The 18,895-nt window shown below is 32.9% G+C and overlaps 1 protein-coding gene and 2 pseudogenes across 2 annotated transcripts; 1 reads left to right on the top strand and 2 right to left on the bottom strand.

Annotated features, from left to right (window-relative positions):
• Positions 1-4,502: 4,502 nt before the first annotated feature.
• Positions 4,503-6,369, bottom strand: LOC120155285 (annotated as a pseudogene).
• Positions 6,370-9,211: 2,842 nt separating this feature from the next.
• LOC120155283 lies at positions 9,212-10,218 on the bottom strand (annotated as a pseudogene).
• A 1,491-nt stretch (positions 10,219-11,709) lies between these two features.
• Positions 11,710-12,688, top strand: LOC120155243 (CASP-like protein 4A4). Of its 2 annotated transcripts, none has more exons than XM_039166816.1 (3): positions 11,710-12,098; positions 12,275-12,329; positions 12,422-12,688. In XM_039166816.1, exons 1-3 carry the CDS (start codon positions 11,782-11,784, stop codon positions 12,605-12,607), a joined length of 558 nt encoding a protein of 185 aa, XP_039022747.1. In that variant the 5' UTR covers positions 11,710-11,781; the 3' UTR covers positions 12,608-12,688. The 2 variants fall into 2 exon arrangements, with proteins under 2 accessions (XP_039022747.1, XP_039022746.1); XM_039166815.1 differs by having other exon boundaries at positions 12,194-12,329.
• The last annotated feature ends 6,207 nt before the right edge of the window (positions 12,689-18,895 follow it).

The raw sequence follows: 18,895 nt of genomic DNA, 5'->3' as shown, positions 1-18,895 counted from the left end.
TGAACGGAAAAAGGTTGAGAGTTTGAAGAGTTGAGGAGCGGCGCCTTGATGAGAGTGAGACGAGAGGAAGGGATGAGATAGGGAGAGGGGAGCATTGCGGCTATGAGGAAGAAGAAAATATGAAGAATGAGGGTTAGGTTTAGTTTAAAGTAGGTTTAATATTAGAATTTTAGGGATAATTTCTTTAAGGTCACTACACCTCTGCCGTTGATTTCCATTTTGGTCCCAATCGAGTCTTGTTTGTTTTGTAATTTGGACTTCATCTTTCATGTACATTTTATTTTAGTCCTGAATGATATGGTATACATTTTCTTTCGTTTGCACATTTGGTTTTCAAGTGTTTGCACGTTCTATTTTAGTCCTTGAACATAGTTGTTTTGAATTATTCTTTGTTTGTACATTTGCTATGCGGTTTTGTAAATCTACATTTTGGTCCAGCATGTAATTGTGGATTTATTTCCTAGTTAGTCATGCATTTATTCGGTTTAGTTCATTTTAATCCATGAATAGAGTATCTTATTATTTTTAATTTGATCTTCATAGTTTATGCGTATTTAAGTTCAGTCCCAAATGTGGTGTCATTTAGTTCTTGTTATTTTAGGCATTTTGCTTTTATGTTTTTGCATGTTTCGTTTGAATCCCTAGGCTGAATTTTTCATGTTCGTAATTTTGTTCCTTTATTTTTTGCGAATTTAATTTCAGTCCTACATATGTTTAGGTATTTATTTCAAATTTGGTACATGGAATGTGATGGTTTTATATGTTAGGACTTTATTTATGCTGAATTTATGATTTTAACTTTAAAGTTTATGGCTCATTCCATTTCAGTTCTTATGTTTGTTTGACATGGCATTTTTATTCATTTGTGTATTTATCTAGGCATAGGTTTCTTGAATCATTCTGCACAACTTGTATGATACCCTCACGTGCATAACTCGACCTATTATATAATCGGACTAAGGGTAATACCCTTTTAATTTAAAATTGTTGAAGTGGGTAGTCATAACTGATTTGAGGTCCGCTTTTAATGATTTTAAAATAAAAGTGTATCCCGAAAGTGAAACCAAAAATTGATTCGTCACCTAAAATTTGGGAACGAAAGAAAAGGAAATGTTCGTTTATTTAAATTTATCGAGAAAAGGTTGTTATAACTTTTAAGATCTGGTCTCGATATTTGTAAATAATCGAACATTCTTTATCTTTCTAAAACGATTCGGTAATTTTAATTTAATTTATTTGAATGCTTTTGAATGTTTTTTTAAATTTACATCTTTGTTTTACGGGATCAAAAGCCAAATTAAGTTCGAATTTATAAAGTTCATTGCAAAGACGTTAATTAATCGACTAGGTACCGATTTAGGGCGTTGTGGGGGGTGCTAATCCTTCCCCACACGTAATCGACTCCCGAACTCATTTTTTTTGGTAACGCATACCTCAATTTGTTGTTTTAATTAAAATTAATTTTTATTTAAAATGACAAAGCATTTTTGGGTGCCCAATCACACCTTAATCAAAGATTGGTGGCGACTCTTTGAACCGTATTTTTTGATCGTAAGGGAAATTCAAAATTTTTCGAAACGAGAGGTCTTTTAAATTAAAAAGAGATAATTAAGAATCAATGTGGTTTTTTAAATCTTACCTTTTTTTCACCCTTCAAGAAAAAAATCGTTTCAACAAACCCCCAGAGGAAATGAATAATCACCATATTTAGCAATACATTGTTGGACATCAAATTGCACCATCAAGGATCGACACAATTCCCTCCAAATAGGTCGATCCCTTACTCCTATCAACGATCCAAACCCTATTTCTTCGAGCACATTCAACTGATCATTCTCCTTAAGGTGTTCAATTGATGAATTCACCCTTTTTATGATTCACATTGTCGACACTTCCTACATTTTTTAACAATATATAATGTTATTGTTCTTATATATCTTGGTATCAACATATTTACAAGTTTAATGAATACCTTCTTTTCATGTTCTTTCCTCCATGCTTTGTATTCTTCACTATCCATCTTTGGTTGTATGATGTAAGGTTCCTTCTCAGCATCACTCATCGACTTTCATTTCACCAACACATCATTTTTCACCTAATATTAAGCATAAACGTTTCTTAATCAATACATTAACGCTAAATAATACTCAATGTCAATTTCATTTTACATATCGAACTGATGTGTTTGCCAGCTTCCTTCATCCTTTGGCATTCGATCATACTGTCAACATTTAAAATTTGTAATCAATTTAACGTTCTTAAATACTTTAATCTAATTACCATTTCAACAATAATAACAAAAAGACATTGATACTTACTATAAGTACATATATCCACCCTTTGGTTGCTTTCGACTCTCGACCTCAATTTCAAAGTCATCTTCGCCACCAAAAATTGCAAGATCCTTTGACTTCATTTTTCCTTCATATATCAGTTTAAACAAATCAAATCAAATATTGGTTACATATACTTTATTCAATATACAAATATCGATAACTACTCTTGTACTAAAACGGTTTCATTCAAAAGAATTTGAATGCCCACTACAATAAGTGTCGGCACATTTATACAACCTACAATATCATTTTCTACATATAATATTATATATATGTATCCATATTTATTTTCTACCTATAATATTATATAATCGGTCCCAAATCCTTCTTGGCTTCGATTCAAAATCCCTAAACCAAACCCAAAAACCCTAATTCCTATTTTCTTCAAACGAATGAGAACACTCAATACTCCAAGTATCGGTACATTTATACAACCTATAATATCATTTTCTACCTATAATATTTAATAAAAGTATGTATATTTATATTTTACCTTGAATATCACTTTCTACCTATAATCGATCTCAAATGCTTCTTAACTTCGAAAACCCAAACTACACATAAAAATCCTATTTTTGATTACTGTAATAATAAAAAACTAGGGTTTCGACAACGTACTTTTCGATTCGACTGCAACAACAAACAAACAAACTTCGCTTTAGAAACGCCTTCTGAAATGTAGCAACAATTACGCTTTGATATCAAAAACTCATCCGTGTTCTATTTATTTTCAGAGGAAATTTAGCTATGCCATTTATATTTTCACTGGATATGTTATTTATATTTAATCGATACAATTACCCAAGTGTCGAACTTTTATGTCAGGTGTCGATACTTTCGATAGGATATTTACCTATTTATTTAAAAGTATCGATAATTTATTACGCTTACTTATTAAAGTATCGACACTTTCAACATATCCGGTAGCGCTTAATCGGTTTTGTTATTTCGAGACCGGTTTTGTCATATTTTGTCATTTCAACATGTTATATTGTTATGGATCGATACATTTTTATAAAGTATCGACACTTTATAGGCGCTATTACTGCTTCTCTTTTAAATTCCAAAAGTTTCGATACTTATATTAAAGTATCGATACTTTCAACATATCCGGTAGTGCTTAACCGATTTGGTCATTTCGAGACCGGTTTGGTCATATTTTTACCTGTTATATTGTTATGGATCGATACATTTTTATAAAGTATCGACACTTTATAGGCGCTATTATTGCTTCTCTTTTAAATTCCAAAAGTATCGACACTTTCAACATATTCGGTAGCGTTTTACCGGTTTTATCATTTCGAGACCGGTTTTGTCATATTTTTACATGTTATATTGTTATGGATCGATACATTTTTATAAAGTATTAACACTTTATAAGCGCTATTACTGATTCTCTTTTAAATTCCAAAAGTGTCGATATTTATTTCAATCTAATCGATACTTTCAACATATCCGATAGCGCTTTACCGGTTTTGTCATAATGAAACCGGTTTTGTCATATTTTTACCTGTTATATTACTATGGATTGATGCATTTTTTATTTGTATAGACACAAACCGACAAACTAAGTTTGTCGGTTGCCAAATTTTTTAATATTTCTTCATGATTTACACCTACAACATTATTATTACTCAACATTTCCGATAGCGCTAAACCGAATTTGTTAAATATCTTTTAATATATCCGGTAACGCCGTATATTAACTGTATATTAGTTCGTCTTTCCGGAGACAACCCAAGAATAATTGTTTAATTGGATGTCGTAAATTTAATTCACAATCAATCAATCAATCAATCAAAATTCTACTTTAAATTCAGTAATACAATCATCGACTATTTTTACTTTTCAGTTCTAATAATTAAAAGAAAATCACGATAAATGAATTTAAGTATTTAACACTTTTTATTTTTATCAATACTGAATTTCTAACTCTTCTACTACTAAAAGCAATTACCTATAACAATAAAAATGAAAATATAAAAGAAACAAAAACACATGGAACTATTTCAAGAATGGGGTATTAGTATGGAATCAGGGATAGACATTTAACGGATCTCGATTCGACTCTAAAATTTATACAACAAAATAACAAGGTTAAAAGGGATCACAAAAAGATCATAATAGAACTATTATATGGTTCATTACATTTGTTCAAATTCGGTAGCTTTCAGTCACCACCAGATTTATTAACCCAAAACTTGAGACGTGAAAATCAAGAATGATCGAAATCCCGAACCTGAATGTTTAATCTTCTAAGCCAAATCGAATGGTTAATCATATGAAACACATCATATCTCTTTGGACTTGCATTCACCACAAAATGCCTCTGCACTTGCTTCACTCTCCTCTGCATTCTCAAATATTGCCTTTGAGAAACACCCATCAGTATCTTCTTTATGTTGGGGATATCCTTCACTGCAACCTGAATCGAGAACGCTTTCCAGTTCAACACATCACTGAACGGTGGCACATAGTTGTCCGAAATCAACACCGGAACACATTCGGCATAGATCGCCTCCACGATTCTCGGGCTCGCCACTTCGTATCCGCTCGGACATAGGCAAAACCTGCTGTTCTTCAGCTTCGACATGTAGGAAACGCCCCTGGGGAGTTGGTCGAATACTTGGACATCGGGGTCCTGTTTGTCTTTCCATTCGTTCAGGAGGAGGTATCGGATGTAGCCGTGGAGACGGCCGGCGAAAAAGGCGAGAATGGACCGACGAGAGGGAGAAGGGCCTCCTAACAGCCCTTCTACTTCACCTGTTAGGAGATTGATTTCTGGAAATGAGGCATCTTTAGATGGGTTAAATCCTTCAGAAGTGTTTGCATTACATAAAACTCTAATGGATTTATGGAACAAATGTGGCACATAGGACGATGCTCGTGGCCCCTGCCAAAAAACAAAATGAAAAAAATCAAGCAAAAACAATCATTCAAACCCATGTAGAGTGGTTTTTCTTAAGCTTGAAAGGAACAATTTCTTACCCAATCATGGCAGGAGAGCATGAAATGATCCGCACCGAGGCTCCGGTTCCAGTAAGGATGTTTACCGGCAATAACATCGACATAATCCACGACAACCCGTCCGATGGCATCGGTTTTGAAGGTTTCGGGATTATAGAGGTAATGAACCAGCATGACAACACTGAATGGAAGGAAATAAACCAATGCCTCGTCAGGGTCTTGAGTTCTGTAAAATTTGCCCTTCTCCAGTTCATGAATGAACCTCCCTTCCGAGGAATATATGCTCCTGCAAGGACCATTGTGGAACATGGGCGGCTCCCCTTCATTGTACACGTAAATCTTGAACAGCTTCTCCATCTCCAAGTAACTCCTGATTCATTCCAATCCCACAGGTTAATTGTCACTGAATGAATGGAATTGGATAAAGAGAAAACACCAACACTAACAATTGATTAAACTAGTATACCTATGAAAAGAATTGGCATTCCTATAGATAGGACCTTGGGGCACATAGTCACGGTCTTGATGGGTCGATGTCAAATTCCTAACCAAAGCAGCCTCTTTTATGGAAGACCGAGCTCTTGCCAAATTTGCTTCAATCCTCTCCAACTTGCTGTTTCTCTTGAAATATCTTCGGATTCCTTATTCTTTGACATTTCCTCCTGCTTTATCCCACAGTTTAAAATTTCATGGAAACAAAAAAAAGAAAAAGTGGTTTTAAAAAGGAGAAAGAAATTCTTACAAGTTGGGGCGTTTCTTTCTCCATAATCGCATCTGAAAAGGGCACATTGAAGGCAAAAAAATCAGTTTCAGCTTCCAAGAAAGAAGAATCTGTGGAGGATCCATTGACAACGGAATTATTAGAAGTTGGCTCTTGCACAACCGAAGAATGATAAGAAGAAAACGACAGCGGATAGAGAGTAGAGGGCTGTTGAGGACTCAATGTAGAAACGACAAGTAAAAACACAACCAGAGGTGCAATAAGGAGTAGAATCAAATTCAATGAAGAAAAGCAGAGAGATGAAGGATGGTGAGGCAGCTTGTCATAGTTAGGAGGTGGTGCCATTAACGTAAGTTCTAACAGTCATTCAATGAAGTTCAGAGTTGTAAGTAAGTTGGTATATCAGAAATTGCGAAATGAAGAAGTGGGTGATTCGTTTCTTGGTTGCTGGTTATTCTTTGGTGCTGGCCAGAGATATTCTTGGGCTTGCATTGCATGCTGCGGCAACAAGCTTTTTACACCGATCATGGAGTTTTCTTTGGGTCCACTTTTCCTCTTTTGTTGCTTCTATTTTCCAATGTGATAAAGTAACTTATTATTTATGGAACTTAATCACTTCACATGCGTATCTTCAACGTTGTTGCTGGTTTTTTTCGGGAGTATTTCTAAAAGTCTACAGGGTTTCATTAAGCTAAATTACACCAATAGTCATTAGTAAATTTTTTTACTACAAAAGTCTAAAAATTAGATTACCATTATTAATATTATCGATTTGTATTAAAATAATTACTCAATTGTTAATGATATTAATCGAGTCACTGATATATATCAGTGTTAGCATTATTAATATTATCGATTTGTATTAAAATAATTACTCAATTGTTAATGATATTAATCGAGTCACTGATATATATCAGTGTTAGGACAATTGATTTAGGACTCTTTAATCATGTTGATTATGTTTTGAACAACCCTTTGACTCCTTTTTTTTTTTAATAAAAAATGTATTTTTTGTTTATTTAGTATTTAAGTAGTCATTTTATGTATATAATTTTATCTAACTTTTTTAATTGTATCAATTTTATCTTCGAAATTCTTTAATTGTATTAATTTTATTCTTTTGTCCGATATTGACTACTATTAGATTTGAGACATTAATATTATACTTATATATAAGTGTAAAAGATATTGTTTTAATTCTATTTTAGATTCTATTTTTCTATGTCAATCTTATTGTGTACATTAAATATATCGTATTTATAACTTAAATGTGTATGATCATATTCATTACAAATTATAGTAAGCAGACAAATTATGAAATCTATGCATGTGCAGTGGGGATGCCTCTGAGTACGAGGTAGATGGCCGTCGCAATCACGGACATTGGTGCATGGGATTTAGAATTCGGACCATCCCGCTGTCTTTATTGGATTTCCGTCATGCTCTTAGGTGGATTGTAACTTGCAATTGTTGTTCGCTATCTTCACTACAAATCGGTTTTCACATTCAATCACCCTCGAAAATATCCTATAATTCCCATAATCTAAAAATTGAAATATTCAAATATACATACACATACAGGAATAATCAATATAAATATTAAAACTTAGTTAAAAAATTATTCTCATAATAAATTTTTATAGTATTTGATTTAAATTATTCAATTAATAAATCATATATCCATGGTTAAATAATAATATATGTTTCTCACTGTGTTTTAGAAAATTAAATTAATGTTTTTTAATATCAAAGCTTAGGATTTGTGGGTAGCATCGACTTCGACCTTCCTTAGGTTTTGTGGGCATTAAGCCTTTAACTTATTTCAAGATTTGTGGGCACTGGGCGGTAGAGATTATGGCCTTTCTGAAGGTCAAACTCCAACATTTCTGGGGATTTTTGGGCTTAGAGATTATAGGCTTTCTCTAGATTTGTTGGCGTTAGAAACTCTGGCCTTTCTCATGCTTTGTGGGTTCAAAGATTAATCTTTCTCAAGATTTATGGACTTCTTTTTAATTTTTATCTAAAAATAATAATATAATTAATCTCAACATTAATAAAAATATAATTAATTAAGGTTACTATTGAAAAAAGACAACATAATTGATATTTTTTGAATTGATATTAACTTTGATGACTCTTACCATTTTTTTCCTTAGTTCAATTTAATTTAATAAAAAAATTAAAATTTAGATTCTAAAAAAATTAAAATATATATTAAAATAAAATAACCACTTAAAGTTAAACCATTATGCCTTCTCTTAAACGTCAAACTATCAACTTCACTATAAATAAAGGATTATTATGATTTTTATTTTAAATTAATTTTTAAATGCACGAATCAACTTATCTTAATGGTTAAAGGAATTGTTGTTGTTCTTAGATATCACGAGTTCATGCACCAACGACTGCGAAGGTGATTGAGCGTTCATTATCAAATGGTTAATAGTACTAAGCATACTATTTTTTAATTACCTTTGGCTTAATAAAAAATATTAATTCCTAAATTTTTTAAATAGCTATGGTTTACATATTAAGATGAATTTAGAAGATTCAAAAGTTTTGGGGCTAATTTAGAATGAGAGTCATAGCATGAGGATGGAAAAAAATATGGGGATTAATCTAAAATGAGAGTCATAATTTAGGAATAAAAATAGAACATTTAAAAATTTAAAGACCAGTTTAAAATGAGAATCATAGTTTAGAAAAATATGATATAATTAACTCTAAATAGTGTGTAATAAGCTATTGAAATATAAACGATAGCTAGTTTGACTGGACAATATGTGCATGGAAACATTGCACCACAAGAAAGTAGTATTCAGCTTGAACACCTTCGAGTAAAAAAAACGTTAAGAACGTCTTCAAACTTTATATTACGTGATCCGATTTATAGTTAGGTTAGATCTCGAAAGACGAGCGAAGACAAAGAGAATATATATATATAAACCTATACAGTATGCGTATGTGCCACGTAATACGTATGACTTTGAAATTTCCATGAAAGCAATAGCTTGTTACATTGAAACCCTATTAATACAGTATTCAATGGCGATGTCCGAGTCATCATAAACTTTATTTTTTGCTTTTGCATCAAGCAAACACACATCCAACATAAAACAAAACAAGTACGTATAAACACAACAACAGGTTCATCATCATTTGAAATCAAAGGCCAAATACAATCCCTTTACTCTTCACGGCTCTTGCTTCCAACCATCTCCAGATGAGTCGAGCCTCTAGGGCAAATACAACTCTGTAATTGGCACCACCAGGGTAATTAAAGGTGCTCGTAGGATCATCCTGTGGGTAACTGTATGAATCAGGGCACCGCATCTTGAAAAACCTCGAGAAATCCGTCGCATTACAGCTTCCAGGACCTTGAGTGCAACAGTATTCATTGGTCTTAAACACTGTGCATGGGTTGTTGCACCCACCGGGAGCCTACACTCGGACACTGCCCGTTGATGTCTGCAGTGCACCGGATATTGTGACAACCCCAGCTAGTCGGACCAAACACCATGGGGATGTTGAAACCATCAACTAGGGAAATATCGTAGAAATCCAAGTTTTGGAATTGATTAAGTTCATATTCGGCCAGGGTATTCGGAGGAGCACCCCAACCCCGGCACTGTAGGAGTCCACCACAGTCACCGGTTTGGCAACGGCCCCTACCACTGCTATCGAAATTACAATTGGTTCGACCCCAGATACGAGCCATGGCCGTGCCAGCAGGCACGTTGATTGTCCAACTTTGAAACGGGTCTAAGCGACGACCACCACCGGGAGAGGCTGCTGCCCACACAGTATAGGAGCACTCGTGTCGGATCTCAAAGAGCGCTGCATTGGCGGAAATGAAAAAGGATGGTGAAGAAGAAGAAGAGGGAGCTTAGTGAATGGTTAGTAGCTCATTGTTGGCTCTTAGGTGGGGATTTGTTGGATTGGGAATAGGGTTTATACTTTATATAGAAGGTAGAGGCGGCTACTTGATCACTTGGAAATCTTAATGAAGATAAGGCCATAATTTTAACTTGAGAAATTTCCAATCCTTATTATTAAAAGCAGAATGGTTTCTCATCAACCAAATCAACAACGTTGCTGCACAAACAAGAAACAAGCAACCGCTTCTCTCATTCCAGGACCGTACCATGAAAATTTCTTATCACATAGAGGCATGCCAATAAGCTCTGCTTCCATAATGAATTCCCTAAACTCTGCAATCCCCACACCATCTAGAGCGCACCCGGGTCTTTCATTTGAGCTTTAAACTGAATAAAAAGTCACTGTCAAAACACAAGCTACCAACAATTATATGCAAAAAAAAAAAAAAAACGGTCATTAGAAGGTGTTGTTGGTAAACATTTTCTTTTTATCATTTTCTTATCGAGTAAATTACATTATATGTCAACATGGCCGGGGTTAGGACGTTAGAGGCTTTGTGCAAATTCTTAAAAAAAATCCCTTAAATCTCAATTTTTTTAAAAAAAATGACTTTATTAACTAGAAAACCTTTATAAGATTCGACCGCAGGTTATGTGGTTTTGGACCCAAAAATTTTACCACTGATCCATAATATTTTGTTTGTTTTTTTATTATAACAATAGTAATAAATCTAATTTTTTGGGACCCTTACTATTCTGGGGTTCTGTTCCATCGCGCACGTTGATCATGCCTAACCCCGCCTCTGCATATCAACCAATTATTAATAAAATTATAAATAGGTTATTCGATTTCAAAAGGTTATAAACGAGCCACTCAATTAACCGAAAAAAAAACTCATTTCTGGATTGGGGCCTCTCGAATATTAGGGGCTTCATTCGATGATGCAAGCAATAGAGAAAATGTTTTGGTGAGAGGAAGTACATAACCCGAGACAGATTCTATTTGACAGTGGATGGCGTAGATCAGAGTTTAAGAAATTTGAAAGTTTTAGGATGATTTCATGACTCTCGAAAGAAATTCTCAACTTGGTTGTGGTCAAGCTGCCTGCAGTTCCCAGGTGGTACCGCGACTAGGAGCAGTTGTTTTGGTACTAAAACCGGTTGAATTGACTAAAATTAAAATCAGAAGTCAAAATGTACAATATCACACATTCTTTTTTTAATAGTCTAAGGTGATTATAAGATTATTATATGTTAATAATCTTATTTAGTCATTAACAACGCACACACATCTTGTAGATACAATTATTCGAATTTAAGACCTTAAAAGAAAACAACACTATTTTTAACTACCGAAATTACTCAATAAGTTCGAAAATCACATATTCTTAGAACATACGGGTGAAACAAACATTACAGCATTCATATAGCATGGACGAAATATCATCAATAACCGCATCAAATTCCCACATCGATATACCTTTTTGCATGGATACAAACCGAATCATGATGCGTTTAACCTTTAGTAATTACTAAAATTTTGATTACGTGCAAAGATTTTGGATTACATGCAGAAGTCTTTGTAAGTGTGATATATTTTATCATTTGGATTTAAACATAAGGTTTTAAATTGACCAATGCAAATCCCTTTCAGCCATTAAACATCAATCTTATCTATTTAACAAGCTTATGTAAGCTTGTTTGTCTCACTAGGCATGCGCTGCTCGCTACCAACCATGACCAACAGGAAATTTCCCATCAAAATCCCAGAAACAAGTCAACAACTTATTGTTTGTGAAGGATCTCCAAATTCACAAAAACCCAACTCCGAAACAAATCAGAGAGTCCCCAATATTAACCAGAACAAATCAACTGAAGAATGGAGCAGATAAAGGAATCAGTGAAAGATGAAAGAGAATATGTTTTGACGATTGGTTGTAGGATCACGCCTGCTGATTCACCTGTGGCATTCAATTCTCAGATTCAGCAGCAGCCATTTCCAACCCCTTCACCGTTCTCTTTCTCGGTGGCTTCTACTGGGTGGAGCTCCAGATCTTCCATACATCATCACTCGACTCTCCTACTCCGGTTCTCGGTGCTTCTCTTCTCCTTCATCTCGGCTCTTATACTCGCTGCGCCTTCTACAAAGAAGAAACACCAACCATCTCCTAGCTTCACCGAGTACCCAGAATTGATGTAAGCAAAACATAATTTTTGCCTTTAATTATTTACAAGATTACAACATAATATTTCAGATCACCGGATATTGTTTTTTGATTGTCTCGGTGAAGATACTACTTCATCGTAGCCAGTATAGCTTTCCTATACACAGCTTTCCAACTGTTTAAAGGTGTTTGTGACATTGCTCACAGAGGCATTCTGATCTCAGATATGGCCTCAGACTACGTAAGCTTCGTCCTCGACCAGGCTAGTGCAACCCCCCGTCATAATAACACCATCTATCTTTACTGTTTTTTCTTCGCCACTGTAGCTAATGTATGGGGTTGCTTTGTAAACAGTTGGTGGGTTACCTTCTCATCTCATCGGCTTCAGTGGCGGTGCCGATCATTGGAGAGGTTGAGCGAGGCACACCTCTTCGGAAGGGAGCCGTAGTATCGACCAGCATGGCCTTCGCAACATTTATAGTTATGGCAATCTGTGCTATCTTATCTGGCTATAAGCTTTGTAAGAGAATTGGCTGGTGATTTTGCTCTATGGTTGCTTCATTATACGACAACCAATAACTGTTCTACTGTTTTAAATGAAAAAGGAACTGCTTAAATCTTTGATCTTTCAAATTATTGTTGGTTTTGGGGGTGATTATCGAGCAAATTCATTACGAGTTTAACCAGCGACGGAGCAAGAATTATCGAGCCGAAATATAAGATTATTTAAGAAAATATAAATACTCATTATGTATTTAAACTCGAAATTCTACATGAACCAAGCGACCTTAGTGATTAAGGGATTGTTGTTATCCTTGAGGTCCCGAGTTTAAGCATGTATTTAGGGGTATGAGCGTACATTGTTAAATAGTTGAAAGTCTTTGTACATATATTACCTTGTATTCACCATAAATTAAAAAAAACTCAAAATTTAAAAAATAATTTCTAATTTGTCTAATATTTAAAGTTATAATGACTTAAATTGTAATTAGACAAAAAATTTGATAAGACAAACTTATCATTTTTTAGTTCAACCCCTAATTGATTAAACATAAATTAAAAAAAACTCAAAATTTAAAAAACAATTTCTAATTTGTCTAATATTTAAAGTTATAATGACTTAAATTGTAATTAGACAAAAAATTTGAGAAGACAAACTTATCATTTTTTAGTTCAACCCCTACTTGATTAAATATTTAATATATTTTTTTATTTTTTAAATTTAAATATTTATTTTTACACGAACCAAAATATTATTAAATCAAAATTATTTGTTCAACTTGATTTGAAAATTGTTTTGACTTGTTTCGACTTGACTCTTTCTCTTTACTCGCTAAAATTTTTATCTTATTTTTAAAAATATATCTAAAATCTATTAAAATTATATAAAGCTTAACATAAATTATTAAAATTAATAAAAAAAAAGTTATCAAAATAGTATGTGAAAAATTTTCAAAATATAAACTGCAAAGTAACCATTCACAATCACAAATACAATAAACTAACATATTACAATTAAAGTAACAATTCACAAATGCATCAACCTAACATATTACAACAAATTTTGAAGAAAAAAAATTAACGATGCATAACTAATCTCAAAAGGCAATCAACATTCTAGAAATATTAAAAAAATTATCGTGTTACTCGTAAACCTATAAAGTCGAGTTGAAATTTTTTAATTAATCTGGAGTGATTACAAGATAGTATTTATTCTAAAGATTCTCAAATATTTAATAATAAACACTCAAATACCCGTATAGTAATAATAATATCCTACTCTAAATCATTATTATAATTATTATTATCAAATCATTACTAAATCATTAAATCATTAAATATTAAAATCATTATTGAACCATTATTATAATGATTATTACTAAATATTACTATAATAATTATTATCAAGTCATTACTAAATCATCAAATCATTAAATATTTTAATCATTATTAAATCATTATTGGATTATTATTATAATGATTATTACTAAATTATTATTAAATCATTATTGAATCATTATTATAATGATTATTACTAAATATTATTATAATGATTATTATCAAATCATTACTAAATCAATAAATCATTAAATATTTTAGTCATTATTAAATTATTATTAAATAATTATTATAATGATTATTACTAAATCATTATTAAAACATTATTAAATCATAATATTAAAATCATTAATAATCATTACTATCAAATAATTAAATATTAATAATAATTTCATTATTACTAATTATTACTATCAAATCATTAAATAATAATAATAATTTCATTATTATTAATCATTACTAAATAATAATAATTATTTTAAATATAAATTCATTATTAAATCATGATTACCAAATCATTACTAAATTAAATCATATCATTATTACAAATCAAACAAGTGTTCCATAGATGAGTATTAGTTATGTAACGAAAATGGCGTTAATTGAACCACACGTCCATTCAAATCTGTTCAAGTCCTCGAATTATAAATCATTACAAAATTTAAATCCGGATAAATACATAGAAATACATATATGATTACTAATGATGAGGCCTATATCTTGGTAAATTAGGAAAATTGTTTTTTGAATGACCTTCACCCCTAAATAATCCGCATCTCTTTGTTTGACCACTCTCTCTAGCATGAAAATCTATACTGGTATGAATACGAGTGGACTCAGGTCGACCCTTTGGACTTCTGTGAAGCATTGAATTTGACAGCCATTCATCATGATCCTTTTTGGGCCAATATGATTCATTCGAGATCTATCTGAACGAATAGTTGTAGACATTTAATATCCTACGTAGGTGAAAGCATTCATCAACATAAGTGTATGCGCTTACACCAGCATACATACATGCAGCGACTGCATGAGCACATGGATATTTACATGCCTGAAAACGACCACAATCACACCATTTGTGTCGTCAACTCTAAATGTTTGGTCTTCTCCTCTGACGTTATGGCGTATGCACGACACGAAAAAAGTATGACCAACACGGTCGAAATTATGAACAACCATTGATGTTGCCAATCACTCATTTGCTTCCATTGATTCCACCACTGTAGGAGCCCAAGTTTTACCTCTATTTATGAGACTCTCAATTTCCTTGCCTTTGTCCGACCAAACTTTAGCCAATCTAAAGTACATCTCTTTCATCACACTCGTTATTGGGAGATGGCGTGTACCTTTTAGTACCGAATTAATGGCCTCAGCAAGGTTTGTGGTCATATGTCCGTATCTCCGACCTTCATCGTATGCTTGCAACCATTTTTCCTGCGGTATTTTTGAAGCCCACTTCCAAACACGCTGATCATCGTAAAATACCTTCAAATTCTCCAATGTCTTGTCAAAATGTGGTCGACGTAGTTCGTATCCCGTTTCATAAAATATTGTGTTAAACCGCAATTAAAAAATCACGTAAAAATGCACAAATATTGAAAATAAAACTTACCCATGCTGACTATCTCGCTACGAATGTGTGCGTTATGAAACTGGTCGATACTATTCTTGCCAATATGAAAGATACAAAATGCCGGATATGCATACAGTGGTATCCAACAACTTCCTGGTCGTTCAATTGCTGCCAAAATACCTGTTCCTCTATCGGATATCAAGCAAACTCCATCTTCACGAACGACATATTGACGTAGATTGGTCAGAAAGAAATCCCAAGCCTCTGTTGTCTCTCCCTCAACAATGGCGAATGCAATTGGGAAGATATTTCGCTCACCATCTTGAGCAACTGCCATCAAAAGTACATGCCTATATTGACCATACAACCACGTACCATCTACTTGGATCATACGTTTGCAAAATGGAAATCCTTCAATACATGCCTTGAATGCCCAAAATAGTCTATGGAATATTTTCTTCCCTGGCAGAAGTTGACCTTCTTCGTCATATGCGGGCATGGTTTGAGACTTCACTATGGTTCCTGGGATAAATCGCTTCATTGCTTGTAGCAAATGTGGTAGCTCATTGTACGATGTATCCCAATCTCCATACGTCAGCTTCATTGCCTTCATCTTCGCATTCCACACCTTTCCATATTTTACTTGATATCCAAATTGGCTTCGAATAGATACAACTAACACTGAACAAGATATCCTTAGATCCCTTTCAACCATCGCCTTCACGTATTCGTATTTTACATCGGAGTCCAATAGTTGGTGGTCTTGTTCGATGGAGTATCGCAAACATGTGTGCGGACCATTGTACATCGTGATGACCCAAACATCGTGCATTTGATTTTTCGACACTCTGATCTTCCACTTGCACTCTGGGCCATATTTTACACACTTCGCGTATAGGGTTTTTTGGTTGGAGTTTGCAATATGGACATCAACATGACATTTTATGCAGTACTCTTTAATCGCCAGCGTAGCTTCATTTTTTCCTCTAAATTGCACACCAACTGAAAATTCACCAGAATTATCGAATGATTCAGTCATTTGGTATGGAGGTAAATGTGGCATGTCTGGGAATTCAAGTGCCCTCATCACATCATAATCTATCTCGTACATATGAGGAGTAGTTTCATACGGTGCCGGAACTTCATCAATTGCACCTCTACCAAAAATATTTTCATCGTCGCCCAAAACGGGTTCTTCGGTTTCTTCATCTTCGCTTGAATCATCATGAATTTCTCCCCATCGATTTTCAGCATCAATATCAACAACCAATTCCGGTATGTTTCTCGTCTCATACTCTGTTGCTGCAGATGTCCCTTCCACTTCATTTACACTTTCCAATAGTACCATAAAACTGTTCGGGAACCTGTATGTTGGCTCCTCAAACTGACTATATAAAGCCATTTCAGATAGATTTTGAGCCACACCTCTTGATGACCCAGGAATATCACATATGTTACGCACATCAACAAATAACTCAATATCTGTTATATTGGTTGACTCATGTAATCCAACCATGGTTCCAATATCATCATCTTCTTCAAGTGGAACTGCAGCATATCTGACTGGGTTGGGGCATATCATAAACCTATACCTCAAACCATCAACTGCAGCTCGAATTTTCTTTCTATCTTATGCTTCATTTCTATAAATGTGATGTCGTTTTTTAACATCATATTTATTGGTTTTTCATACTGAAAAACTACTCCGATCTCATTTTCCATAATATGTCCATTATAATGGACAATCGTGAAAAAGTTGTTGCTCATTTTCTCTACAAATAAAAAATAAGTAAATTTAGATTAAAAAATTATATAAGATAATTTCATAAATCATTAAAATATAATATAATATACTATTATATTAACGATCAAATAAAATTTGTTATTTAACTTGATTGTTTGATTACTAATATTACTAATAATGATTTAATAATTATTATTAATCTAATGATTTGATATTTAATGATTTAATAATAATATGATTTAGTCATGATTACTAATAATTATTTATTATAAATATTTAATGATTTAGATTTGATACTAATCATTTAGTAACGATTACTAATAATAATGAGTAGTTTGATAATATTTTTTTATTTTTTTAAAATATCAAACACATTTGTTAGGCAAAACTGTCGAGATAATGTTCTCGAAAGAATTATTTCACGAGATAATGCGTTGGCCGGATTATTTCATTCAATTAATTTTTACTCCTTACTAATTTACACATATAATATAATTTAAACAAAATATTTTTTAAAACAACACTAAATATTTTTAAACACAATATTTTTTTAAACATAAATTATCTCGCACAAATTAGTTTATATAATCTAATATAACCTTACTAACTAACTAATTTACAAATACACAACAACAAAAAATGGACAACAAAAAATAATAAATTACCCGCATATTTATGCCTTCTTCCTTTCCTTTCTTATTTCTTTATTCGAATCAATCTGTACGTGGGAAAATGTTGTGGAATAATGTCCTGTATGTGTAAAAAAAATATTTCTTTAAACAACAATAAATTAAACAAATTAATTTTATATAATCTAATATATTATAATATAACTTAAACTAATAAACTATTTCTTTATTATAATATAACTTAGTTAAAATAACAAACTAATTAAGCACTAATTAATTTTTTTTATAATATAACTGCAACAAACAATCTAATATATGTTTAAAGATACTAACAAATTAATTAATTTTTTTTATATTTAATAACTTAAACTAAGAAACTAATTAACTAATTTTTTATATAATATAATATACAACTTAAACTAACAAACTAATATAATATAACTTAAACTAACAAACTAATTAACTAAATTTTATTTTTACCCTAAACTAACAAACTAATAATTTCATATAATAAACTAAATTAAATAATAAAAAATTACTTCAAAAAAGAATGTTTGAGCCTTTATCTTCTTCTTTCTTTTCTTTCTCTCGGCAAAGTTTCTATATGTGCTACTTCTGCTTCTACCCTAAACCCCCATATCCTTTATATAAAGTAAATGAGCGTTGGAGAGCGTCATTAAATTTGACTGTTGAAGCAAATAATATTGAGCATTGAATCGTATAACTATTGAGCTTTGAAAGGCTGCAATTCAACAACAATATTTGCTGCATTTAGCAGCTAAATTAACGCTGCAATAATGCGGCTATGGATGCAGGAATCTCCCAGCTATGGATGCAACGCATGCATAAGGGAGCATATGGTTAAAGCTTGGCTGCAATCTCCCAGCTATGGATGCAGGAATCTCCCATCTATAGATGTAACTCATGCATGAGGGAGCAGAGGGTTAAAGTTTGGTAGCCAGCTTGGTCGCCGGGCGTGCATGGCGACCTACCATGTCGCCAGGACTGCTTGGCGACCTACACAAAGAAAATTCGATGTG

This window comes from Hibiscus syriacus, unplaced genomic scaffold, assembly GCF_006381635.1.
Source record: "Hibiscus syriacus cultivar Baekdansim isolate YM2019G1 unplaced genomic scaffold, ASM638163v2 tig00111166_pilon, whole genome shotgun sequence".
Taxonomy (NCBI): Eukaryota; Viridiplantae; Streptophyta; class Magnoliopsida; order Malvales; family Malvaceae; genus Hibiscus; species Hibiscus syriacus.
The sequence above is the reverse complement of the archived record's forward strand: the minus strand, read 5'-3'. Positions and strand labels throughout refer to the sequence as shown.